General features: G+C 48.2%; 1 protein-coding gene across 1 annotated transcript; it reads right to left on the reverse strand.

Moving 5' to 3' along the window:
* Positions 1-7003: 7003 nt before the first annotated feature.
* Positions 7004-9150, reverse strand: NR0B2 (nuclear receptor subfamily 0 group B member 2). The gene is made up of 2 exons (XM_061147850.1): positions 8556-9150; positions 7004-7585 (listed from the first exon to the last, which is right to left on the reverse strand). Exons 1-2 carry the CDS (start codon positions 9094-9096, stop codon positions 7344-7346), a joined length of 783 nt encoding a protein of 260 aa, XP_061003833.1. The 5' UTR covers positions 9097-9150; the 3' UTR covers positions 7004-7343.
* Between the last annotated feature and the right edge of the window lie 10089 nt (positions 9151-19239).

Here is a 19239-nt window from a genome sequence, read left to right on the forward strand (position 1 = left end):
TTAGTACTAATAATTTCAGGTGTATGATATTGAATGAAAATAAGTCAGAAAGCACAGAATATTCCACTTATATAAAGTTCAAAAAGTACGAATCAAAAACATTTTTTAAGGATACACATGTAAGTATGCTTTAAGATCATGAAGAAAAGGGAAAAGAGGACTTCCCTGGTGGTACAGGTGATATGAATCTGCCTGCCAAAGCAGGGGACACAGGTTTAATACCAGGCCTGGTGGCCTGGTAGGTTAGGATTCTGGGCTTTCACTGCCAGGTCCTGAGTTCCATCTGAGATGCTGCAAGCCAGATGGTATGGCCAAAAATTCAGTCCTTAGCTAGCTGTGTGGATTTGGGCAAATTACTTAATTTCTCTGAACCTAAATTTCCTCATCTACTAGATAGGAAAATTACTGCCTCCCCTTGGAGGATTGTGGTGAGAATTTAATGTCATCATGCATATACAAGTACTTAGTAAATGCCTAGCATACAGTGGTGGTGGTGGTTTAGTCGCTAAATTGTGTCCTACTCTGGCAACAGCATGGACTGTGGCCCACTAGGCTCCTCTATCCATGGGGGTTCCCAGTCAAGAATACTGGATACAGTAAGCCCTCCTTAAAAGTTACCTGTGATTTTCATGATAATAGGAGCTGCGGATATGAGAGGGCTTTCTGTTCTTATTTTCAGTATTCATCTTTATACGCCTTTCACATAGTAGATGCTTAGGGAAAGCTGGTTGGTTGTTGGAGGACTTGCTGCCTTTGGAAGGGATCTAGAAATGATCCCTCCCAGGGATCCTGCAATTCGGGATACCTGGGTTTGATCCCTGGGTTGGAAAGATCCCCTGGAGGAGGGTATGGCAACCCACTCCAGTATTCTTGGGATTCCCTGGTAGCTCAGATGATAAAGAATCTGCCTGTAATGCAGGATACCCCGGTTTGATTCCTGGGTTGGGAAAATCCACTAGAGAAAGGATAGGCTACCCACCCCAGTATTCTTGGGCTTCCCTGGTGGCTCAGCTGGTAAAGAATCCACCTGCGATGTGGGAGACCTGTGTTCGATCCCTGGGTTGGGAAGATCCCCTAGATAAGGGAATGGGCTACCCACTCCAGTATTCTGACCTGGAAAATTCCTTGGACTGTATAGTCCATGGGGTCGCAAAGAGTCGGACACGACTGAACAACTTTCACTTTCACTTTCTTAGAAAACTAGCATGATCGACTCAAGTTGAGCATTCATTCTGTGACTCCGTAATTCCGATTCTTATCATATAGCACCAGTTCTGCAAACATCTGTGTACCAAAACACGTGCGCAAGAATAATGCTAGCAATATTATTTGATGGACCAAATGTTCCTCAGTAGTATAATTGATAAATAAATTGTAGTGTAATGGAATACTTTACAACAATGAAAATGAATAGGTTACTGCTACATAGAGCATAGAATGGCTCTCAGATACAATATCAAGTAAAAGAAGACAAACAGAAAGGAATACATGCTGTACAATTCCATCTATATAAAATTTGAATTCCCCTGGTGGCCCAGTGGTTAGGCATTGCAGGGAGCACCGGTTTGACCCCTGGTCCAGGAAGATCCCACGTGCCTTGGGGCCACTAAGCCCATGTGCCCCAACCACCGAGCCTGAGTGCCACAGCTACTGAAGCCTGCACACCCTAGAGGCTGCGCTTTACAGCAAGAGAAGCTACCGCAATAACAAGCCTGAGCACCATAGCTAGGGAGTAGCCCCCACTTGCCGCAACTAGAGAAAGCCCATGCATAGCAACGAAGACCCAGTGCAGCCAAAAATAGAAATAAGTAAATTGAAAAACATTTTTTTAAAGTTTAAGGCAAGCGATCTCATTTATCATGTTGGAAATCAGGGGTTAGTGACACCCTTTGGGCAGGAGGGAGAGATAGTGATGGGAAGGGTTTCTGGGGCATTGCCAATGTTCTATTTCCTGCTCTGGGTGGTGATTACAAGGTTTATTCATTTCATGATCATTCATCAAGTTATACAGGTCTGATTTGCATACTCTATATTACACAGAAAATGTTTAGTTAAAACTATCTTTTTTAAAAATCCAAAAATTGAAAAGTAAGTGTTATACAGCAAAGAGTGTGTGCCAAAATAAAGATGGTATGCTCTGGAAAAGTTGTTAGATGACCCAAGAAGTTATGCACTTAAGATTATGCACAATTGTTATTTGTGGGATGAAATTCCCAAGACCTTGAATGATGCTCGATGTGTAGTAGATTCTCAGTAAATCATCATTGCTGGAATGAATATTCCTGGCACTAACATGGGGATGTGCTGTTGACTGTGGCTGAGGACTCTTTCCAGGGAAAATGGGCCACTTCCCTGGGGGAACAAGCAGGCTTGATTTCTCATCAAAAACTTAAACCCAAAAGTAACCAAGACAGTACTTTCACTCTCATTCTGCCTTACAGTGATGTGAGGAGAGGAAAGAGTCTAGGTGCTGTTATTTATTCTCCACTTGATCATCTCTGACTTTTAAAGACTCATGATAGCATAGTGTTTTAAGGGCATAGGACCAATGGATTTCCCTGGTGTGTAGTGGATAAGAAGCTGCATGCCAATGCAGGGAACATGGGTTCGATCCCTGGTCCAGGAAGATCCCTCATGCCTCAGAGCAGCTAAGCCCGTGCATCACAACTACTGAAGCCTGCATGCTGTAGGGCCCACAAGCCACAGATAATGAGCCCCCATGCTGCAACCACTGAAGCCCAAGCGCCTAGAGCCCATGCTCTACGACAAGAGAAGCCACTGCAATGAGAAACCCAGGCATCGCAGCTAGAGGGTAGCCCCCACACTCCACAACTAGAGAAAGCCCACTCGCAGGAACAAAGACCCAGCACAACCAAAAATAATTAATCAATTTTAAAAAAGAGCACAGGACCTAAATCAAAACCATCTGAGTTCAAATCCTGACCCTACTGCTATTAACTGTAATTGAGTAAGTTATCTAACTTCTCGGTGCTTCGGTTCCTCCATCTGTGTAATGGAGATAATGATAGTACTTCCAGCATTGAGTTGTAAGAATTAAATAACATAATCAATGTAACGTGTGTAGAGCATTGCTCTCCATAGCTGTTTAATAGCTCCCCAGAATGACTTGCCAGGAATGGGGGGTTCCCTTTGTCAACTCTGATTCCCTGACACTTTAACCTTGTTGCTTCCACCAGTTTCACTGGGATGGCTTTTCTCTGCTGCCTTGTTCTGTGACATGCTCACTTTTCATCTCTCCGGGACCCTCTGTCGTTCTTGGGTCTCCTGGGATCCAGTTGCCCCAGGACCACTGGCAGTGAGTGGAACACTCTTGGCTCTGACACCTCTCTGCCTTTGCACCTATTGTTCTGTCTGTCTGGAATGCTCACCCCCTTGACTTGCCTGGCAAGCTCCATTCAATCTCTTAAGGTCATAGTGGTCACCACCTGGCTGAAGAGTTTTTCCCAAATCCAGACAGATTGGCGCAGTGAATCCACCTTCCAGAGCAGAAGACGCAAGAGACTCGGGTTCAATCCTTGGGTCAGGAAGATCCCCTGGAGTAGGAAATGACAACCTGATCCAGTATTCTTGCCTGGAATATTCCATGGACAGAGAATCCTGGCAGTCCATGGAGTTGCAAAGAGTTGGACATGACTGAGTGACTGACTTACGCACACATGTCTACGCCCCTGCTGCCTGTTGGATGTCCCTCTGTCACAGTTCAGATCACTCTGTTGCAATTACTCATGTGTCTTTCTCTGCTATAGACAGGATATTTAGTGAAGGCAGGGACTGTATCTTATTTATTCTGTGCTCCTCAGCATCTAACACTGGGTCTGGTACAAGTGGACATAGAGAAAGATGTTGAAAATGGCAGGAATGGATGGATGGATAGTGGGCACTGGCTTTTTCCTGGCATCATAGGTTCTAGGCTGTGTGACTGTTTCAAGGGCAGGGAGTGTCAGCACAGGGCACAGGACACGTCAGCAGCCCGACTGCTTAATAAGCAGTCAATGATTTGGCTAATGAAGGTAGGAATAATGATGATAATCAAATGATACCTGAGGCTGACCCAGAGTCATACCCATTCTCCTGCTTCCTAGTGAGTCATCCCTGGCTGGGCCTGAGGACAGGAATCAGACTGAGACACAGTAAACAGTGGCTGAGCTGCCTCTAGACAATCTGCTCTTGACCATGACTCACTCCAGCCTGTGCTGGTGGCTGGAGCCTGGCCTCCACAGTCACACAGTTCAAATCCCAGCACAGAGGGTGATCACTGCAGACCTTGAGCAAGTTGTAGACCCTGTCTAAGCCTGTTTCTTTCTGTACCCTCTCTGATTGATGGGACACTATTCCTGCTCTTAAGATATTGATAGTGAAGACACAGTGCCCCACCTTCAGAAAGCCTGCAGTCTCATGGAGAAAGCATTACTGCCTTTATCAAACTGTATTATAATTTGCTTCTTTAGTTTTGCTCAGTTTGTCCTTATGTTCATCTAGAAGGCTTGGTTAGGGTACAGGGTGTGACTCAAGAGACACAGACAAGAAATAGACAGAAGTGTGGCTCCCCAATCCTGCGGAGGGGTAGGAAAGAAATTTGCAAAGAAACAAAGTAGGCTAATAAGGAAAGCTATTTGGATGATGGAAACATTAGGTAAATTGTGGGAAATGGCTGGGGTGGATAAAGAAGCGCATTTTCTAATGGCTGCTCAGGATTGGGAGGGGGGTGGTGAGGGGCAGGAAGAACTTAGCCTGAGAGTTCAGAGAGGTGCCACAGTAAACTACTGGGGGCAGAAGGGACATAAAAGATAGAATGGGCCCAGACCCCTGAACCTGCTGGAACTGGCTCCTATGGGGAGATGAGGCATCTCCTCTTTATTCATTAGCCGTGGCATGCAGGATCTTTAGCCGGGGCACGTGAACTCTTGGTTCCCCATCCTGGGATTGAATCCATGCCCCCTACAGTGAAGCACAGAATCTTAACCACTGGGAAACTAGGGAAGTCCCCCAATGTATATGCTCGTGAAAGGGTTGCCTCATGCATCTTCCAGGTGAGATGAGCCCAAGGGGTGGGATGGGGGCAGGGCTGGGAGGGGTGCCTGGGGCTGAGGTTTGGGTCTGGGGTTCTAGTAGAGGGGAGAGGGTGGAGAGATGTAGGGCTTGCTCCCAGTCTCTTAGAGGATGTCTCTATTTAAGGATTATGATTAGTCCTGGCTAGGGGTGGTTGTTGAGCAGGACACAGCCTTTCTGACGGTGGATGTTGGGGTCACCATGGGAAAAGGGAGTGACTGAGGCCCTAATGCTAGTCCGAGCAGTTTGGTCTGGACTTGTAGCCTCTGGGTAGACCCTGGAGGTGTGCGGACACAGGCCTCCCTATGCTGGGGGCCACTGATATTTTTACTGTGACACGCAGAAGACGGTGAGCATGCCCTGGTGTACCCCGTTCATCTGCAGCGTCGGCGCAGGTGTGAACACCTGGCTTGGGAGCATGTGTCCTTTCCCTGAACGTGTTTGCTGTATGTCACTGTGTGTATCTGGGCTGTGCATTTCTGTGATGTGTGTGTGCTGATGGAAGGTCTGTTTCTTGGGTCAATGTAGGCAATGTCTGAGTTGTTCAACTTAGTGTGTGGGCCTGAGTTTCGCGTGTCTCTTCACTGTGGGGTCTGAGCTGTGAGTTTCGACCTCATTCCGGTGTCTGAGTGGTGAATGGGTGATTGGGTAAGGGGCAGGGGCACTCTTGCTGCTAGCATAGGGGGCCCATAATGGGTCCATGGCCTATTCAGTTGTGGTCTCTTTCCCTGGGGCCTTAGGGAGAGGTCTGAGTGATGACTCCTAGACCGTTGTCCCTGAGTGAATGACCTCTTGTGGAGTAATCATTAACTTGGCCCCCCGTGAGAAGAATCCAGACTGTGGTGGTAAGGGGGGGTGGGGCCTGGTCAGGACAGGTCTCATTGCTGGAGAAAGAAGGAGGCCAGAAAGGGGGGTCCTATAGGCATGTGTGTTGTTATCATCCCCTCCTGCCTATCTTGCAGGTCATTGACCCTGACCTGGGTGATGTTCAAAATATTTAACGAACAGTGAGGCACAGACATTGACCAATCAGAGTAGACACAAGCCATGCTCTGAATGGAGCAGCCCTGGAAGCCATGGCTGTGCCAAGCGTTGCCTCTCTAGGTGCTGGACAGGAGGATGGGTACCAGGAGAAGGGAGCACTGAGGGGCAGTGGAGGGGATTCTGGGGGCCTCCAGGCAGTGGCTGTGAACCGGCTGTCATGGAAGTGTGTTTCAGACTTTAACAACTGGTGTGGCAGCTAAACCTCAGTCTGCCTTGGCTTCCAAGCAGCCCCCAGTTCAGCCCTAACTGCCCTTGCCCCCTCCCGTTAAGAGAACAGGGGACCACTCCCTCCTGTCTGCTGAAAGAATAGGGGAAGTTCAGTTCAGTTCAGTTGCTCAGTCGTGTCCAACTCTTTGTGACCCCATGGACTGCAGCACGCCAGGCCTCCCTGTCCATCACCACCTCCTGGAGTTTACTCAAACTCATGTCTATTGAGTCGGTGATGCCATAGGGGAAGTAAATGATCCCAAATGGCAGAGATTCCCGTAAACTGTTTCAATTTGGAAATGAGATGCTTCATTTTCCTTATTGATGATTCTCACTGAGGTGAGAGGGAGGCCGGGGCAGGAGCAGAGGGAGGGATCAGCAGGGGATTTGAGGAATAGGGAGGGATACTCCTACCCCTTGATATAAAGGCAAGGATGTGTGTGGGGGGGCGTCCATGAACTGATACTAACTCCTGGATCAGATCCATGTGAAATAAATCTCACCGCCAGAAATGAAATCACCATCCCACCCTGAAAAATCAAAACTCCAGTTTCCTGAGTCCTGGCTTCTGTGTCACTTGTAGTTCCTTCCTCTTGGACTCCCTCTGACAGGGGCAGGGGAACTCTGGAGATAAACCAGTCCCTTGACATGTACAAATTACACTGTCAAGTTCCAAGGGTGTCACACCTTTTATTACAAAAACCAATAACTTAAGTCAGTTCTGTACAAAGTCAGTAGAACTCCCGGCCCAACGAGCAGTGGAAACGTCTACCCTGCCCCAGGAGGGGACAGGAGTCTTGGCCCAGAGGCTCTGGAACCACCAAGGCCTGGCCAGTCAGCTGGAGCACTGTGTCCGAACTGATGAGGGTCAAGGTGGGGTGTGGCTGAGTGAGGGCCCACGCGGCTGTGCTGGGACCGGCTGCTCCAGGGAAACCTCTGGGAGCACTGGGTCACCCAGGGGACAGCCAGGCCGAATCAGTGCTGCCAGCCTTCCACCCAGTCCCTACTTGGGCTGGAGCAGGTCAGCTCAGCAAAAGCATATCTTCAAGGAGGTCCGCGATGTCGACGTCTCCAATAACAGGGCGAAGGAAGAGATCTCCAAGCAGGCTGGGTGGAATGGACTTGAGGGTGGAGGCCGTGAGGAGGACACGTGCCAGGCGGCTTTGGCCTGCGGGGCACCAGGGCTCCAGGACCTCCCACAGCGCCTGGTGCGCCTCCTGCTGCAGGTGCCCGATGTGGGAGGAGGCGTGGAGACCTGGCACGTCTGCGGGCAGAGAAGGCAAAGAGGGCTGGTGAGTGAGTGGCTTACCCCAATACCATGGGGTGAGACTGGCCCAAGACCCGAGGCCACCAGCTTGGTGCCTTTGAGGCCCCATCACTACCTCCTTCATTTATTTATTTTTCACTTCATTTATCCATCCTTCATGGATAGGATAGAGCCATGGGTAAGACCCTGGGTGGCCTGGTTTTGAATCCCACACTGTCACTTTATTAGCTGTGTGCCCTTGGGCAAATTTACTCAATCTCTGTGCCTCGGGTTCCTCATTGGTAAAATTGGGATAAATAATAGTACCTATCTACTAGGCTTGTTATGAGGTTTAAGTGAGCTAGTGTATGTAAAACCTTTAGAACTGGACCTAACACACAGTAAATGTAATGCGAGTGTTTGCTATTATTATAATGAATTACTCTGATCATGCATTCCATGGGGGCATTTTGATGAGGAATTCTCATCTAGGTCCCTTTTAGATTACAAAGAACGCTTCCTCTATTTGTTGTCCTGGCTGAAGTTTATGAAGATGCCTCCTTCTCACCCCACCCAACCCCCATTTTCATTCCTCTTCTCTATGTTGTCTTTCTGAAACCGCAGTTTCATCTTCAGAACTTCTCCATGCAGTCTGCTCGTGAAGGTGCGTCTGAGGCATAGCTAGGTCTGCCCACCCTCCCCTCCCCTTCTCCTGTCGTAAAGGTCAGGGAAATTTCTTAGCAGAGCAGCAAGGACTAGATTCTGACATCAATAGACCTGAGTCCCCATTCTTTCTCTTCCCCTACCTGGCTCTGTGACTTTTCGCAAGTCACTGAGCCTCTCTGAGCTTGCTTTGCAAAATGGCTATTTGGAGATAATCAGGACCCAAAGGGATTTCAGTTGTTAAGTCCTTAGAATGTATCTTTCCCTGGCTGGGCCCTGCCCCCCTCCAGCCTTGGCCCCTGTCCAGGAGTGTCTGGGATCTCACCAGGGTTGAAGAGGACGGTCCCTTTCAGGTAGGCATATTCCTTGGGGCCCAGCTCCAGACTCCAGAAGGACTCCAGGCAGCATTGCAGCCACTGCACCTCAGCTAGCGAGGGCTGGGGCCGGTCGGGCTGCTGGCTGCTGCCTGCCCCGCTGCTGGGCTTCTCCAGCAGTATCTTCTTGAGTATGCTAGGCATTGGGACCTCGGCCACCTGGAAGGTCACAATGTCTTGGGCCAACCCCAGCAGGAAGAGGGGCCCCCAGCAGCCCCGCAGCAGCTGCCGCCGATCCTGGGGGGGCAGCTGGCAGAAAGACGGCAGGTTCCTGAGGAAGGCCAGCGTCTTGGCCAGAACATCCAAGGCCTCCCGGCAGGTGCGATGGGGCGTACATAGCTGGACAGGCCGGTGCTGCCTGCACAGGCAGCGGCCGCGGGCTGGGGCGACGGAGGGCCGGTCCCTGATGCTGGGGCTCAGAAGTGTATACAGAATGGTCGGGCGGCCTGCAGCACCCTGGCACGGGCAGGGCCCTGGCTGGCTGGAGCTCATGGTGGAGGATCTGCTCCGCCTTCTTCCTGGCTCTCCCACCTTCTGCTTGGTGCTGTGGGTGCTATTTATATCCCCAAATGGGGGAGGGAGGGGGGAACCGCCCAACAACCTTGACTCCAGAAGTCATGTTCATTGAAAAAAAAAAAAAGAAACTCACGCTGACCCTGGCAGGACCCAGGGGGAAGTGGTGGGGGAGGGAGCCTTGAGAGCTCCACGTGGCCCTGATATCACTTCAGTCAATGAAGCAGCGGGTGCAGGGCACAGGGCCGTCTGCCCGCTGGCCCCGCTGCCCTTTATCAGATGATTCAAGTGGATAAACAGGGTCATTAACCCAGGCTGTACCAGGGCACCAAGGCCTCAGGTGCACAATCAGCAGGTGGCCATGGCAGGTGTCCCTATTGGTGCCTGCAGGACTCACGCTCAGCAGGGGAGCCAGCCCCAGAGCCGGACGAGCCTTGAACGCAAGGCCCAACCTGGAAGCGCCTTATCACTTGCTTGTTTGCCTAACCTTGAGGCCCTGCTCCTGTTGTCAGTAAGGAACAGGCTTCAGGGAAGGGAGCCAGGATCCTGGGGGGCTGGGAGGACTTTGCCTGGCTCTGCAGTCTAGAAGGAGGACCCCTTCCTCTGACCCCAGTTCTGGGTGGCAGAGAGGAAAAATAAGGTCCTTAAGAACTCTTTCTCCCCAGCCTGGATTCCTGGAGCTCTTGAAGGGCCCTTGTCTGCTGAGAAGCCCTGGCAGAATGATGATGAAATACTACTGTTTATTGAGCACCTACTATGCACCAGGCACTTTCCACTCTAATATTCAGAGCTTCCTTCTGAGGCAAGATTCTTACTTTTTGAGACTCAAAGAAGTAAAGTGACTTGCGCAAGTTCACGCCACTAAAAAGAGACAGAGCCCAGATCTGTCTGACTCCAAAATCCTTGATTGTTCCCCTGGACCCATTGGCCCAGGTGTGTAGCCAGAGCTGGTGATGACCCAGGCCCCCACCTCACTGTTGCAGGTGTTGCCCGCTTATGATCTGGGCAGAAACGCTGCTCTGCCACCGGCTGCATGGCTTCTCTGTCCCCAGGCAGCTGTCGTGGATGCTGGGGCCTGGGTGGTGAGTGCTGGTGGCAAGGTCCTTGGCTGTGTCAGCTCTGTGGACCTTGGCAAGCCCAGCCTGGCAAGCCTCCTGCTGACACACTGTTGGGCAACCATCGCCACCCCGGACATCCTCTCCCGGCTCTCCCTCTTCCCAGTTGTGTGACTGTGGGCCGAACCCCAAATCTCTGTGGGCCTCAGAAGCTTCACTCAGGACAGTGCCTGCTTGCAGGGCTGCTATGAGGACAAAGTGAGGCCCTAGGTGTCAAATTCCAAGCAGTTTCTGGCATACTGGAGGAGGACTTTGCTCCCCACTTCCCCTGACTAAGGAACTGAGGCAAACAGGCCTCACAGACAGGCACGCATCTTTCATGCAATTAAAATCTCATAATAATCTTTTTTTAAAAGGCACAAGTACGGTAAAGCGTCTGCCTACAATGCGGGAGACCCAGGTTCGATACCTGGGTTGGAAAGATCCCCTGGAGAAGGAAATGGCAACCCACTCCAGTACTCTTGCCTGGAAAATCCCATGGACTGAGGATCCTGGTCTGAGGCTACAGTCCATGGAGTCGCAAGAGTCGGACACGACTGAGCGACTTAAAAAAAGAAAAGAAAAAAAAAGGCACAAGTAGATTTTGATAAATTATAATTAGATTGATCACCAGACGTAGGTTTAATGTGAAACTAAGGACGTCAATTTTATGGCCACACATACATATAAAAAAAGCCACTCTAAGATGCTGGGCGAAGCCCTAGCAATGTGTTCACATGGTCATACAATTGTGTAAAATTTGTGAAAGTGGGCCTTTAGGGAAATCGCATAATAATTTTAATTCCGCATTTATAAAGTTCATTTAATGCCCTTTAATCTTCCTACGTCTTCATAGCATCCCCTGGAAGGAGAGTCTAGAGTTAGACGGGCTGGGTCTAAACCTTGCTTCATCACTTAGCTGAGTGACCTGGGTGCATCACTTCATGCTTCTGTGCCTCGACTTCCTTACCTTAAGCCACTTGTGGATATTGGTTTTATGGGGACTGAAACTCATACAATTTTGTAGGGCCTTCTTTAAGAGTAGAAAAATCAGTTGTGAAAGTGAACATTTAATGAATGAAAAAACAAGTTAGTACAAATTATAAACTAAAATAAGCTGACCAAAAACACAAACATCACAAACCCAGGAGAACACCAAAGTACTTTTACTGATTAAGTGCCTGCCAATAATTGCCAATATATTTTACGTGCACACTCTTTACTCATCTCTTCACATGTTAGTGATATTTATTTTGAAGCCAATGCAAACACAGAAAAATTGTTGGGACATCCCTGGTGGTCCAATGGTTAAGACTCTGCTTCCACTGCAGAGGGCGTGAGTTTGATCCCTGCCAAGGAATTAAGATCCTGCCTGACACAAAAAGGTTGCAAGTATAGTACAGGGAACTTTTCTTACTTTGAATAATTTGAAAGTAAGTTGTGAACGTGAGCCCCAGCACCCTCAATTACTTTAGTGTACAGTTCCTACAAACAAGGACATGTTCCTATACTACATAACAATCAATATAAGGAAACAGACATTGAATAACACCAGGAAATTAACATCTAATTTCATTGAATAAAATCAGGAAAGTAATACCTAATCTCTAGTTTTTACCTTTAAGGTTTCATCAAATGCTCCAGTGAAATCATGGTAGTAAAAGGGCTCAGTCCAGAATTGCACATTGCAATTCTTCACCATGCCACTTCAGCCTCTTGTTGTTTAGTTGCTCAGTTGTGTCTGATTCTTTGCGACCCCACGGACTGTAGCCTGCCAGCCTCCTCTGTCCATGAGATTTCCAGGCAAGAATACTGGAGTGGGTTGCCATTTCCTTCTCCAGGGGATCTTTCTGGCCCAGGGATCGAAACTGCATCTCCTGCATTGCAGGTGGATTCTTTACCGCTGAGCCACCGAGGAAGCCCCACTTCAGCCTCTATTGGTCAGGAAAACTTATCCTCAGTCTGTCTTCCCCTTTCACAGTCTTGACACTTTTGAAGAGTTGTTATTTTGTAGCATGGTTTTCAATTGGGGTTGTCTGTGGCTTTTTTGTGATTAGACTCAGGTTATGTATCCTACTAGGACTGTCCCTGGAAGTGATGCTGTGTTCTTGATACACCCTGATGTATCAGGGAGGACCTATTTCCATTTGTCCCAGGGTTCACTTTGATTACTTGATTAAGGGGATTTCTGCTAGACTTTGCCATATACCAGTTACTCTTTTCCTCTTTGTAATGAATCAGTATTTCTTGGGGAAGTACTTTGAAGTTATGTAAACATTCCTCCTCATACATTGAATATGTATGTTTGTGTATATTTAAGTATGAATTCATGGTCTCCTATTTTATTCAATGGCTTGTAATCTGTTACTTTCATTATTTACTTTGATGCTCAGATTGTCACAGACTTGTCAATGGGTGTCCTGTCCAGCTGGGATCGATGTCCTTTTGACATGCCTGGGACTTCCCTTCTAGCTCAGTTGGTAAAGAATTTGCCTGCAACGCAGGAGACCCGAGTTCGATCCCTGGATCAGGAAGATCCCCTGGAGAAGGAAATGGCAATCCACTCTAGTACTCTTGCCTGAAGAATCCCATGGACAGCGGCACCTGGCAGGCTACAGTCCATGGGGTTGCAAGAGTCGGACACAACTTAACAGCTAAACCACCACCAACCACCATCACTCTATAAACATCTTTTGTTTTCTGGTATATGAAGATATCACTTTTCTAGCCGCTGGAGTCAACCAGTACTAAAGAAGCTCTGATTTACCCTTTTATTTGGGAATAGTATTTAAAAACCATGATCTGGGTGCCAGAATCATATTTGGAAACCAAGATCTGGAGACTTCCCTGGGGGTTCAGTGGCTAGGATGCTGCGCTCTCTATGCAGGGGGCCTGTGTTCGATCCCTGTTCAGGGAACTAGATCCCACATGCCATAGCCCTAGGATCCCACATCTGCAATGAAGATCAAAGATCCCGAGTGCCACAACTAAGACCCAGCACAGCCAAAAAAAATTAATTAAATAAAACAATTAATAATTTAGAAACCAAGATCTGCTAATTGCTATGAGGGTGCCACTGCTCTCAGGCCCTCCTAGAGCTAGGGAATATTTGACTGTGCATGCGTCCATCCACACACACACAGTTATATTTATATGTACTTATACATACTGAAAAACATGCAAAAGTGAAAGTCGCTCAGTCCTGTCTGACTTTTTGCGACCCCATGGACATTCTCCAGGCCAGAATACTGGAGTGGGTAGCCTTTCCCTTCTCCAGGAGATCTTGCCAACCCAGGGATTGAACCCAGGTCTCCCACATTGCAGACGGATTCTTTACCAACTGAGCCACAAGGGAAGCCCAAGAATATGGAGTGGGTAGCCCAACCCAGGAATCGAACCGGGGTCTCCTGCATTGCAGGCAGATTCTTTACCAATTGAGCTCATGAGCACATACTATTACCTGTAATTTTAATCCACTATAATGGGATTCATTCTACTTTTCGCCCTTTCTATTAAATACATTATACCTCCCTTCTTGACACAGGAGCTTCCCTGGTGGCTCAGATGGTAAAGAATCTGCCTGCAATGCGGGAGACCCAGGTTTGATCCCTGGGACAGGAAGATTCCCTGGAGAAGGTAATGGCTACCCACGCCAGTATTCTTGCCTGGAGAATTCCAGGGACAGAGCAACCTGGTGGGCCATAGTCCATAGGGTCATGAAGACTTGGACACAACTGAGCAACTCACGCTTTCTCTGACATTGAGAAATCTGGTTTCCATTATTCTTAATTTATTTACTCATTGAACCAAGCCTCTATTTGTAACTGATCTCCCTTCTCCGCCAGCACCGTCTCTGCTGTGAGATGCCTTCTTTTCCCCACCTGGGCGCTGATACCTTGGGTCAGGTTGCCTCCACCCGTTCAGGGTCACCTTCACCCTGCTGGACCTGACCTGTTCCTCTGTGCCAGGTCACTGCTCTGTGTGGACACCCTCCTGTCCCTGTTGAGGCCAACGTGGTGCCCTTTCTCCTCTGGTGCCTGCTTTTACCCAGGCAGTTTTAGGGTGGACATTTTCAGGAAGAGAAAGGAAGAGAAGGAGGTAGAGCTGTTAGTGATTTTTGGAAATGACTAGAGAGATGATTCTGTCTTTCCTCTTGCAAGGTTAATTAAACAAACATTTATTTATTTTTGGATGTGCTGGGTCTTTGTTGCTGTGCATGGGCTTTCTCTAGTTGTGGTGAGCGGGGGCTACTCTTCCTTGCGATAAGCAGGCTCCTCATTGCAGTGGCTTCTCTTGTTGTGCAGCACCTGCTCTAGGTGCGGAGTTCAGTAGTTGTCTTGCACGGGCTTAGTTGTTTAGGGTATGTGGGATCTTCCTGGAACAAGGAGCCCATTTTCCCCTGCGTTGCCAGGTGGACTCAACCACTGGACCGCTGGGGAACTCTGCAAGGTTATTTTTTTAATTTATTTTTTATTGAAGGGTAATTGCTTTACAGAATTTTGTTGTCTTTTGTCAAACCTCAACATGAATCAGCCATAGGTATACATACATCCCCTCCCTTTTGAACCTCCCTCCCATCTCCCTCCCCATCCCACCCCCCTAGGTTGATACAGAGCCCTTGTTTGAGTTTCCTGAGCCAAACAGCAAACTCCATTCGTTATCTCTTTTACATACCGTAATGTAAGTTTCAGGTTAATTTTTTTTTTGTTTTATTCTTGATAGTAAGGAGATATAAAACATGCCCCTTCACACATAGATGTATTTGCTACCTGTAGTACTGCTTGTAGGTTTGTAGTCAGAATTACGATAAATTCTACTTTGTGTAATTCCTATTGAAAAAGAAAAACATTTATAATTGCATATGTTGCCTATTCCTTATCCTTTTTGAGTTAATGTCAAAGAGGAAATGACAATTTAGTGATAAGTAAAAGAATTATGCACAGATTTGCTTCTTGTTCCACACAAGTCCTTGTTTCTCCACCACCCACGTACTTCCAGATGTCTTAGGAATAATTCATATTGGAAGAGATGTAGAGTGAGAAGAAACAGTGGTCCTGACTAGTTGTTGTTTAAAATTTTTATTTTTCGAAAGCTAAAAAGGAAAAAAAAAATATGTATTCTACCCTAAGAAGACACTGGGGCCTCTCCTGGTGCTGCCTTGGAAGGGCCCATGCAAATGCAAGGCCCTGGAATTCGAGTCTCAGTTTCACAGCAAATCTGCCTCTAAGAATGCCTTTTCTAGGTGTTACGAGGACATGAAGTGCCTGGCACAGTAAGTGCTCTGTAAAAGAGGGCAGCTGTCATAGTCACTGGTGGTGTTCTCATCTTTGTTGCCTGGAGGAGGAAGTTCAGGGGGGGGAGACCCAGAGGCGGGAGGAGACCCCTCGCTGGGGGTCGTGGTAAAACTGAGCTGGAAGCTGGCTCCCGGGGTTTTAAGTCTTGCACTTTTTTGCACTGTGAGGAGCTGTGTTTTCTGAGCCCTGTGTGTTGCCTGAAGGCCAGAGTGTCAGTCCTGGAGGCTCTTGGAGGTGAGATGAGACCTCAACTGGGATTTCCAGAGCCCAGAGCCTGACTGGAATCATTAACTTGGGGGGATAGGCGGTCTCTTGGGCCAAGATGGTCCCTCAGTTTATTTATTTATTTTTAATTAATTAATTTTTTTTCATTTATTTTTATTAGTTGGAGGCTAATTACTTTACAATATTGTAGTGGGTTTTGTCATACACTGACATGAATCAGCCATGGTCCCTCAGTTTAGTTCAGTTCAGTCGCTCAGTCGTGTCTGACTCTTTGCGACCCCATGAACTGCAGCACGCCAGGCCTCCCTGTCCATCACCAACTCCCGGAGTCCAAGTCCTTCAGCTGCTCTCAATCTGAAGGGAGAGACACAAGTCAACCCTCAGGAGTCCTTAGTCCCAAGAGGGAGACACAGCTGCACCATTAGGAACCCTAGATCTAATTGGGGGGTGACACAGTCCAGGCCTCAGAGATGTAGTCTGATAGAGGAGATCAGCCTGGGTTCTGGGAGCCTTCAGTGTAATGGGGAGACACAGGCCAGCCCGGGGGAGCCCCCATTCTTTTTTGGGTTGTGCTGCTTGGCATTTGGGATATTAGTTCCCTGACCAGGAATCAAACCCAGGCCCCCCTACAGTAGAGGCATGGAGTCTTAACCACTGGACCACCAGGGAAGTCCCAGGAGCCCCTGTGGTGAGGAGAGAGAGACAGCCCCACTCCCAGTAGCTCTAAGAGGGGAGCCAGGATGCCCTCCTAGGTGGGGCAGGGTGGGTGGGAGCACTGCCGCGGAGCAGTGGGGCTGAAGAGCTTGAATCTGGAAGGCTTTCGGGAGGAAAAGTTCATGACGGCACTCTCCCATCTGTACAGCGCTGTCTGGTTTACAAAGTGCTTTCACAGCAGTTATCTCAGTTAATCCTCACGTGACAACGGGACGACGATGTTACTATCCAAGCGGGGACAACGACCATCATCATCGTTACCAGTGACACTGAGCTCCCACTGCCCAGTTCATCATTTGGAAATGAAGGAGTACCCTGTGAGACCACATACTCAGCAACCTTATGACCAGGGTGCACGTTTGCTCTCCTTCTGTCCAGAGGCCTCGGACTACTTGCCGGTACAGCTGGGAGACCGGGGCAGCAGAGGGCCTGGGTTAAGGTCTGGAGCCATGAAGTAAAGAGTGAGGACTAGGTGGTTTGCATGCTCTGAATGCGTCATGCAACGTTGTGCCTCCAAGCTGTTCCCCATGCCTGGGGTGTGTTTCCATTACCCTGTCTCCTTGGTAAGCTCCTGGGGCACCCTTTATGGTCTAGCACAGGCTTCATGGGTTTTCCCTCTCTGCCTCTTTGGAAGAATAAATTGCTTCTTCCCTTAGTTCCCCAGGGGTCATCTAGTCCTAAGGGAGCACTTAGTGGGAGATGTAATCACCCACTTACCTGCAGCTGCTGGGTGTTCAAATGTAGATGGGGTCAGAGACCAACAGGGGAGGTTGACTTGTCACCAAGAGACTTTCCTGGTTTATTATTTCAGTGGATCACCAGGGTTCAAGGTCAGGCCTTGGTCTCCCAGGGCATAGTTACATCAAATAAGCACCTGGGTCTGAATTCTAAAATCAGAATGCCAGTTCTGGGAGGTAGAACTCTAAGATAAAGGATGGGTAAGTGTGTGTGCTCTGGAGTCAGGCTGCGTGGGTTTGAATCTTGGCTCTTCCCTTTCAGCTGTGTGGCCCTGGGCACGTGACTTCACTTCTCTGTCCCTGTTTTCTCTCCACTAAACGGAGCACTGAAGTGAAGTGAAGTGAAAGTCGCTCGGTCATGTCCAACTCTTTGTGGCCCCATGGACTGTATAGTTCATGGAATTCTCCAGGTCAGAATACTGGAGTGGGTATAGCCTTTCTCTTCTCCAGGGGATCTTCCCAATCCAGGGATTGAACCCAGGTCTCCTGCATTGTAGGCGGCTTCTTTACCAACTGAGCTGTCAGGGAAGCCCTAAAGAGAGCATTGTGTTAAATCAAATAATGTTGATAAAGCATTTGGCACAATACTGCGTGCTCAATAAGTTTTACCAATTTGTAAAATAAACTTTACCAATATTTACTGATAAGTTTTATAATGAAAGTCAACAGTATCAGGCAAAGACCGTTTATTCATTCCTCAAATATTTATTGAGGTTCTACCATGTTTGAGGCTCTGTGCTGAATGCTCAGATAAATCAGGCAGGTTCTATCTTTCATGAAGTTTATATTCCAGGGAGAGGGAATGGATATAGAACCCAAATTTCTTAATTCTGTATTTCAACTGTGGCAAGTAATTACAGAGGATCAGTGAAAATCATGGAGATGGAGACAATCTGTCTATCAGGGTCACTTCCCTGGTAGCTCAGATGGTAAAAATCTGCCTGCAATGCAGGATACCTGGGTTCAATCCCTGGGTTGGGAAGATCCTCTGGAGAAGGGCATGACAACTCACTCCAGTATTCTTGCCTGGAGTATTCCCAATGGACAGAGGAGCCTGGCAGGCTACAGCCCATGGGGTCTCAAAGATTCAGATACGATTGAGTGACTAAGCACAAAGTTTTCACAGAGGAAGTGGCATTTGGGTTGAAAGCCGATAGGTAAAAAGGAGTTGCTGGCAAAGGCCTTGGAATTAGGACAGGGCATTTGAAGAAGTGAAAGCAGCCAGTGAAGAGAGACTCTGGTGTGTGAAGGGGAGTGTGAGACAAGATGAGGTTGGCGAGGTAGGCAGGGCCCTGATGTTGCTGCTTCTCAGAGGCCATCGTTGGGAGCTTGGATTTATCCTGAATACAATGGCGATCCATGAAGGGCTACTTTTAAGCAAGAGAGTAATAAGACCTGGCTTATCCTTAAGAGCAATTGCTCTGTCTGCTCAGTTGAGGTTCAGGTCAGTTGCTCAGTCGTGTCTGACTCTTTGCGACCCCACGGACTGCAGCACGCCAGGCTTCCCTGTCCATCACCAACTCCTGGAGCTTGCTCAAACTCATGTCCATCAAGTTGGTGATGCCATCCAACCATCTCATCCTGTGTCGTCCCCTTCTCCTCCTGTCTTCAAGCTTTCCCAGCATCCGGGTCTTTTCAAATGAGTCGGTTCTTCGCATCAGGTGGCCAAAGGATTGGAGTTTCAGCTTTAGCATCAGTCCTTCCAATGAACACTCAGGCCTGATTTCCTTTAGGATTGACTGGTTTGATCTCCTTGCAGTCCAAGGGACTCTCAAGAGCCTCCAACATTACAGTTCAAAAGCATCAATTCTTCAGCACTCAGTTTTCTCAGCTTTCTTTATGGTCCAACTCTCACATCCATACAAGACCACTGGAAAAGCCATAGCTTTGACTAGACGGACCTTTGTCAGCAAGGTAATGTCTCTGCTTCTTAATATGCTGTCTAGGTTGGTCATAGCTTTCCTTCCAAGGAGCAAGCATCTTTTAATTTCATGGCTACAGTCACTATCTGCAGTGATTTTGGAGCCCCCCAAAATAAAGTCTTTTACAGTTTCCATC

Source organism: Dama dama, chromosome 8 (genome assembly GCF_033118175.1).
Source record: "Dama dama isolate Ldn47 chromosome 8, ASM3311817v1, whole genome shotgun sequence".
Lineage (NCBI taxonomy): Eukaryota > Metazoa > Chordata > Mammalia > Artiodactyla > Cervidae > Dama > Dama dama.

Excerpts from the sequence above, each read along its gene's own strand:
- NR0B2 (XM_061147850.1), bottom strand. The coding sequence starts at position 9,096 with ATGAGCTCCAGCCAGCCAGGGCCCTGCCCGTGCCAGGGTGCTGCAGGC. Across the intron at positions 7,586-8,555 it reads GACCGTCCTCTTCAACCCTG|ACGTGCCAGGTCTCCACGCC; the intron begins GTGAGATCCCAG and ends CTCTGCCCGCAG.